General features: G+C 48.7%; 1 protein-coding gene across 1 annotated transcript; it reads right to left on the bottom strand.

Annotated features, from left to right (window-relative positions):
* Nucleotides 1-1,186: 1,186 nt before the first annotated feature.
* Nucleotides 1,187-6,283, bottom strand: LOC124649292 (proline-rich receptor-like protein kinase PERK1). The gene is made up of 8 exons (XM_047188943.1): nucleotides 5,713-6,283; nucleotides 4,611-5,156; nucleotides 4,370-4,456; nucleotides 4,196-4,266; nucleotides 3,123-3,199; nucleotides 2,685-2,832; nucleotides 2,083-2,244; nucleotides 1,187-1,798 (listed from the first exon to the last, which is right to left on the bottom strand). The coding sequence occupies exons 1-8, from the start codon at nucleotides 6,281-6,283 to the stop codon at nucleotides 1,478-1,480; spliced, it is 1,983 nt and encodes a 660-aa protein (XP_047044899.1). The 3' UTR covers nucleotides 1,187-1,477.
* Between the last annotated feature and the right edge of the window lie 1,194 nt (nucleotides 6,284-7,477).

Consider the following 7,477-nt stretch of genomic DNA (forward strand, 5'->3'; position numbering starts at 1 on the left):
AGCAGACATATAAGTTCCCAACATACTGATCGAAAATCAACTCAATCGGACACTGTTTACCCTTCCAAATTGTTGGTCTCTTAAAACTACTCTGTGTCATCAGCTTGACGACAGTCTTAGAAATCTAGATAGAAATCATATTTCCTTCTTTTGTTTTCTCTCTCTTCTCATCTGGTTGTGGTGTTCTAGTGTGTTCTCTCACTCTTTCACAACAGCAGCCATGTTCTTGCCTGCTCTTGCTCTCTCACTCACCCACCAAGGTTGGCTAGAGTTTTCTCCTTATCTATCTCTCAAGGAGGCAGCACAGCCGTTCGATGCGAACGTTGATCAGTGGTTGATATGTGTTAGACTTCTTAAACTAATATTGGGCTGCCAACACACTCATTATTGGATTTGTAGGTCGTGTGATGGTTTCAGATTGTTTGATGCATGCTTTTATCAGATCTTTAATAAAATTTAAACAAAAGCTACTATGCATATGCAAATGCCAGGTTCTCAACCTCGTTTTCGAAGAAAGAAAAGTTCTTCCCACCACAAAAGAGATCTTCCCATTTTCTCTAAAATAAAAAGAAATCTTCCCATTTACTGACAGTCCAACCATCATTGGCAGGTCGGACAAGCTATCCAACAAGGACAACGACAGTCAGGCTAGTTCACTCACTGCCTTCGTCAGTCATGAACTAACCGTCAGACGGGATGACTCAAGTACAAGATGCCACACCGGGAGAGGCCTCGGCTGAAAGAGAGGGGGGCGAGGGAGCCACCGGCCAGACCCAGGAACGGTTAGCTTTACAGCCTGGATCAACAAATCCAATCTTGACATCTTGTACAACTCGAGACTTGACACCTTGTGCTACTCAACCTCCACCGCAACACCTCACACCTGCTTCGCGTTGCGTTGGCTTCCTTCCAATCCTGGGACCTGGACCTGGACGAGGGTCACGCGTCGCCAACCCTCACTGGAAACGCCCCGCCCTGAGCTGTCCAGGCGTCCATGTTCCGTGCTTCCAAAGAACAGCGCACGAGATTTGGCTTGCAAGACAACTCACCAGTTGTATCATGCTCCTGCCCAGCACATATCACATTCACGTGCGAGGAGAATAACATAAGATACCCACCCCATAATGGCATCACTTGGTAATTGGTGTTCATGGTTTGTGGACAGTTCAAAAAAAAAAATGCGAAAGTGGACAGTTCAAATTGCTCGGTGAAAAACATCGAGGCACATGACATCAACTCAACCATGGGTCAGTATGAACAGTATGACAGTCAATTATCTCTTTGAATTACATAGCAAACGGTGGTGGGCTTCAACAACATACCAAAGAATCAAGGAATGCAACTACTAGAAGCTATACTCGGTCAAACATGAGTTCCTCGCACACAAGTCAGCAACTTTGATCATATAAATTCAGCCGGACTTTACAAATTGCATCAACGAAATGTCAAAAAGTAGAAAGAAGGAAGATGAGTTCCCTCACGACGGTCCACTGTATCCTGAACTGTAGCCACTGTGGCCAGTTCTCTTCATCGTCCCCGTCTCGATTTCCTGGGTTTGTTGGCCCTCGCTGCTTGATGCAGATGCTACCTGACCGTACTCGCTGGTCGGCGCACTGTATTGGCTGCTCGTGTAGTCATTGGTTGTAAAGGCCATTTTCTTGAACTTCTTCATGTCTTCGTTGTACTGACCAGAATCATAATCAGAACTGCTGTAGGATCCGAAGAAGCGGCTATGGCCGGGACGAACACCTTCATTAAGATCTTCCAAAGACACGTCACCTTCCAAGGCCCGAACAACCTGAGCACCGTAACAGATATGAGACAACTAAATAACCAAGTGAATATACTCCAATAATAAGTGCAGGTGTTTTAGTTCAAAGTTGAGCTAATTTGAACTAAAACGCAAACACTTATTATCGATCGGAAGGAGTAGCACATGATTCTCACTTGTCACCACGGTACTAACGGGTTACAAGGATCTACAATAACATCTATAATGCCGAGATTTTAGATTGATTTTGACAGATGAAAACGCATTTATGTAACTTGCAGAGGTTTAAGGCATACTGAACGTAAGGTTACCTGACTCATTCGTGGGCGACGGCGTGCAGAATGGCGTACACATGCAGCCGCACATGCTATCATTCTAGCAATCTCATTAGGATTGAAATCCTTCCCCAGCCGAGCATCCACTAACTCTTCGTAGTTACCATCCTCAAGTGCTCGCATCAGCAGGGGTCTTGCCTGGAAATGATCAGATATGTTACTCTCTGACAACATATGTTCAACAGAAGGCAAGATCGCCTCAAAGGACAAAAGGGAATGAAGTATATAAACTGGCTACAGTTAAAAAGACGCGCATAGACCATTGCTTTGTCAAAAATGGCTCGATGATCAATATAATTTCATGAATTAACATATAATGCTCAAAACTAACAATGAAAGTTACTTCTTGAAGACCATGACAAATTAGAGTTAAAATAATGTAAGATTCATTTGAACATAAGTACGCACATAAGAACAAGTGCTCAGGTAGAACTTTCTAAAAACAAAGGTGTAAAAATGATCATGTAACCCGAAAAATGTACCTTATTGACATGGATACAAAAAAAAACTAAAATATTTTTCTGATTTATCTAATCAAAGTATCATGAGTAACACAAATAAGCTATTACGAAACTTACCCAGTCAACCAAGCTGTCATCCATATACGTCTGGTTTGAATCAACAGGCCGACGCCCAGTTATCAGCTCAAGAAGCATCACTCCAAAAGAGAAGACGTCTGACTTCTCAGTGAGCTTGCCAGAAGACGCATATTCTGGTGCTAGATACCTAATGCCATGAAAATAGGTATCAGCAGTCAGCATACAATAATTCTACTGTAACAAAGGAAAAAAAATGTTGATCTAACAATGTTCCTAGCTAAAATACTGAAACAATGTAAATGATGCAAAACTATTGCATAAAAAAATTTAGGCATATCAAGCCAGTCGGAATAGAGTCAATGGTGTCCACATGCTCTTGAAAATTTCAATCATGGCGTTGGGCATATATGCAGCATGTGTACTTGACATATAACACGAAAATAAAGTGGCACAGTAAAAATTTAGGCTAATGCATACCCAAAAGTGCCCATTACTCTTGTCGAAACATGAGTGTTGTTCTCAGAAGTGAATTTCGCTAGACCAAAATCCGCAACCTGCACAGAGGATTACAATTAGTTCCAACTATGGAAAATTTTGATTAAGTGTTCAAGTTGGGTAAACTTGAAGTCGGTATCTACAAATCCACATCAATAAACAACTTAAGATGGCATTTCAAGTTTCAAATGGTAAGTACACAAATATAATTGCACCACATGTTTACTGCCAAAGGCATGGTTCAAAAAAGCGTTCCTGAGCGTACGCTTAAGCTTAGATTAGAGCTAAGCAAAGCCCTTCCGCTCAGCTTTTGGCCTGAGCGAGAGGAAAAGCGAGGAGGAGCTGTGGAGGCGGGCTCTCACGCGGTGTTGAGGCAGAAGCAAAAGGGTTAGGGTTAGGAATTCGGTACTCATCCCAATTCTACTCCCGTGTCGAGGCAAGAGCAAGAGGCGACACCACTAGAGCTCCTCAGCGCCGCTGGTCAAGCTCCTCTTTCGCCGTCCTCTAGATCTTCCTCAAGGCCACCTAGACAGGGTCCCCTTCCTCCAGCAGCTCGTTCCCCTCGTCCCCTTCATGTCCAGATCGAGGGGATCAAAGTGAGAGAGGTGGGCGTGCGTGAGTGGCGGCTACGACCTGGGATCTGGGAGGTTGGGAAGCACATGGGGGTCGATTTATTTGCAGTGCATGAGGTTATTGGGCCTTTTGGAGGGGGTCATGTGTTTGGCTACGACCTGAGAAGCAAGAGGCATCGTGTTGGGCCTTTTGTTGGACCAGAAATAACATAGAACTACGTGAGGTTATTCAATATTTCCTATTTTAGGCTTACATATGTCTGTTTTGCCATGCACGCTTAAGCGGTGCTTAAGCTCGCTTAAGCAGTAGTTCCTCTAGGCAGAGCCTCACCGCTTGCTTAGCGCTTAGCGCTTTTTTAAACCTTGGCCAAAGGTGGTAAATGCTAAATTAAGTAAATGGTTACAGAAATGATACTTGTACATAGGAATGACAGCCACAATAGGAAGGAAGCAGAAATGGATAGTAGGTTTTTTGAAACCTACCTTAGCTTCAAATTTGAAGTCAAGAAGAATGTTTGATGACTTTATATCACGATGTATGATCTTGGGATGGCCTGTAAATTATGGAAACAAACATTATTATATGTAAACTCATAAAGGGAAGGTACTCATGGATGTAAATGCACAAATGGAAGGTACTCATGGATGTAAACTCACAGTCTTCATGAATATATGCTAAACCCTTGGCAGCACCAAGAGCAATCCTTAGTCTTATGGGCCACTCCAACACTGGACGGCCTTTTCCTGTGGAAGGTGAAGATCAGTCTTAACGATAAGACACAGAACATAGGATGCATATGGCATATCAATTAGAATGTATCAGATACAAAAAGAACGGACAATCAAACATGACAAACCATGGATAAAGAAGATAGAAAAATGGGACAACAAGGCATACCATGTAAGTGGAATTCCAACGTGTTATTGGTGACAAACTCGTAGACAAGCAATCTCTTTCCCCCCGAGATGCAGTAACCAACCAGAGACACAAGATGCTTGTGATGAACTCTGCTGATAATCTCGACCTCCGCCTGGAACTCACGCTCTCCCTGGCCACTACCAAGTTTCAATTGCTTCACAGCAATCTCCTTGCCGCTCGGCAGCACCCCTTTGTGAACATACCCAAAACCACCTTGCCCGAGGAGATTAGCATCGGAGAACCCATCCGTGGCCCTCACCAGCTCCTCATAAGTAAACGTGCTCTTCGAGCTGGAGAAGTTGAGGCCAGTGCCAGGGGACGGCGGAGGCAGGATCTCACCGCCCGAGTAGTTTGAACCCGAACCACCGCTGCTGTTCATCATAGGGGGTGGAGGCGGCATCGGTGCCTGCGGAGGACGATTGGCGTATGCTGGAGGAGGCGATGGCTGCATCTTGATCACGTGATCAGGCGGAGGAGGGGGGGCGTTTTGCTGCCAGCTCTGGTATTGTCCTCCATAATGATCCTCTGCAGTAAGAAGCAAACGCTGTTAAGAAATGTGTCCCACATTTTGCAAGTATCAGTAACCCGGCACATTAAACTCTTCACAGGATTTTCAGATGCAACATATAAAATTACTTCTTGTCCTATCATCATGAGATGAAAGGTTGAAGCAAATAAATCGCGACAGCACGACACAGACAACTGTGATGATGCCAGCATGCAATCATCTACTTAACGCTACCAAGTAGCGGTCGATAGCCAATTTCATACGTACAATCTTTTGAACGTGAGAAAAACACATGCTCCCAAGATAGGTGGTAATAATTTCAGTTGCAGCAGTAGGTAATTTGAAATTTTGGCAAGTGTTTTTTGAGCCCGTCATGTGAGGCACATCTCATGTCACCGACACGGCACATGCAGCTAGCATGCCTAACCCGTGCCTAAGCAGAAGAATCGGTGGCCGAATTGCCGAGAATTCCAGGGGACGGGACCGCGACTAGCTTGCATCACACGAGTCCCGCACGCCACAGATCTAGATCTAGACAGCGACAGCTAGTAGCAGTAGTAAAAGAGAGCCCACCTTTGTACTGCTGCGGCGGAGGCGGCGGGTATCCGTAGTGCGGCGGCGGTGGCTGGCGGCGTCGCTTCTTGCGGAGGCAGCAGAGGCAGATGAAGGTGGCGAGGAGGAGGAGCACGAAGCCGCCGACGGCGACGCCGACGACGAGCGACGTGGAGACGCCCGAGCCGCCGCTGTTGCTGGACGGGGATGGCGACTTCGGGGGCGAGGTGGAGTGGGTCGGCGCGGGCGGCGACTTTGTCCCGCCGCCACCGGAGGAGGAGGATGGCGGGGACCTCGATGGTGGGGAGGGCGTGTCGGAGGGAGGGGTGGGTGTGGCGGGCGCGCTTCCGCTGGGCGGCGAGGGGGAGGGCGCGGACGGGGTGGCCGGGGTCGTGGAGGACGGCGCGGGCGGGGAGGCGGAGGGGACTGCGGGCGGCGGGGCGGAGGCGGGCGCCGGCGGGGACGGGGCGGGGATCGCGGGAGGAGGGGCGGACGGTGTGGCGGGTGTGGCTGGTGGTGGCGCGGTGGCGTTGGCGGGGGGTGATGGTGGCGATGTCGGGGCCGGCGCGGCTGTCGGCGACGGCGTCGACATCGGCCGCGCGGGAGGCGGCCGGCGCTGTGGAGCTAGGGTTGGTTGGTCCGGCCGGCCTCTTGCTTAGCGGTGAAGAATTGAGACGCTCCCAGTTTGAGATGGCGAGATCGGAGAGGAAGAAAAGGTGAAGTCAGTAGTAGCAGGCAGCCGCAGTAGCCAGCAGTAGGGATGATAAAGAAGGCGATTGGAACTTGGACGAGAGAGAGAGATGGCGAGCGAGCTCGGAAAGGGCGCGTTTGACAGCGGGGACGTGGTGGGGCCCGCACCGGGTTGTGCCGGTGGGGCCGGCAACCAGAGCAGATGCGCGGCTCGACAGCGTCCGGCGGGACGCGGGAGCGTGGAGAACGCAGTTTCCCTGACATGTGAGCCGGCGTCTCGTTATAGGCCCATTTGTCAGTGGCCTGGGGGAAGTGTACTGTTCGTCGCATGGGGAGTTTTTAATTTTCTTATCTCCGCCGCGTCGCTTTTGACCACGCGGGCTAGACGCTTTTCCCGCAATCCATGCGAGGAGATTAGCTGCAGGGTTTACCGCGGAAGGAGTGCTTTGTTTTGACGGTGGTTTACGCGTGCGTGGGATCCCTTTGCCAGCGTCTGGATCTTCTTGACGCTCATCACGTTCCAAACTTTTTCAGTCTCAGTTTCAAAAACAAAACCTTTTCAGTCTCAGCGTCTGGATCTTCTTGACGCAGGGCTTTGCACCAAACACACACCCAAAAGAAGAAAAAATAACAAAATGGAGATAGAGTCGAGTCAACTGAATGAAGGTCCTACAGTTTACCCCCCGACACATAGAGGGAAATGGACGAAGGGTAGCCATGACACCCTACATGAAGGAAGGCGACACAGCGTCGGTGTCGAGCGAGCCAAGAAGGATTTCTCCCGAAAAGTCCTATCCACAACCACCGGGCCAGCTGGCGCACTGAAGCCCCGCGAGGACTCGACATCGACATCGACACCAACCAAACTCAACACCCGCGAACATGCGCCACTAAGGTCATGAAGCATTCATCATCGTTTCACTGCGGATAACGACATGAGGTCTACAAGGTAGAGGCGAAAAATAGCTTGAATCGGGGACACTGTACAACGGTCGTGTGGGATGCAACTACCTCCATCACTAAGGCGGTAGTCGACCCCGCCATCCTGTTAGGTCTGGCCGAGCCCAGCAGGGCCATAAAATCTTCCGTGGAGGCA

This window comes from Lolium rigidum, chromosome 4 (genome assembly GCF_022539505.1).
Source record: "Lolium rigidum isolate FL_2022 chromosome 4, APGP_CSIRO_Lrig_0.1, whole genome shotgun sequence".
NCBI lineage: Eukaryota > Viridiplantae > Streptophyta > Magnoliopsida > Poales > Poaceae > Lolium > Lolium rigidum.

Bases quoted from the DNA above. Each gene is read 5' to 3' on its own strand.
- LOC124649292 (XM_047188943.1), bottom strand. From the start codon at position 6,283: ATGTCGACGCCGTCGCCGACAGCCGCGCCGGCCCCGACATCGCCACCA. The intron at 2,833-3,122 runs GTATGCATTAGC...TCATGGCATTAG, and splicing joins AGAGTAATGGGCACTTTTGG to GTATCTAGCACCAGAATATG. The intron at 1,799-2,082 runs GTAACCTTACGT...TACGGTGCTCAG, and splicing joins GTCGCCCACGAATGAGTCAG to GTTGTTCGGGCCTTGGAAGG.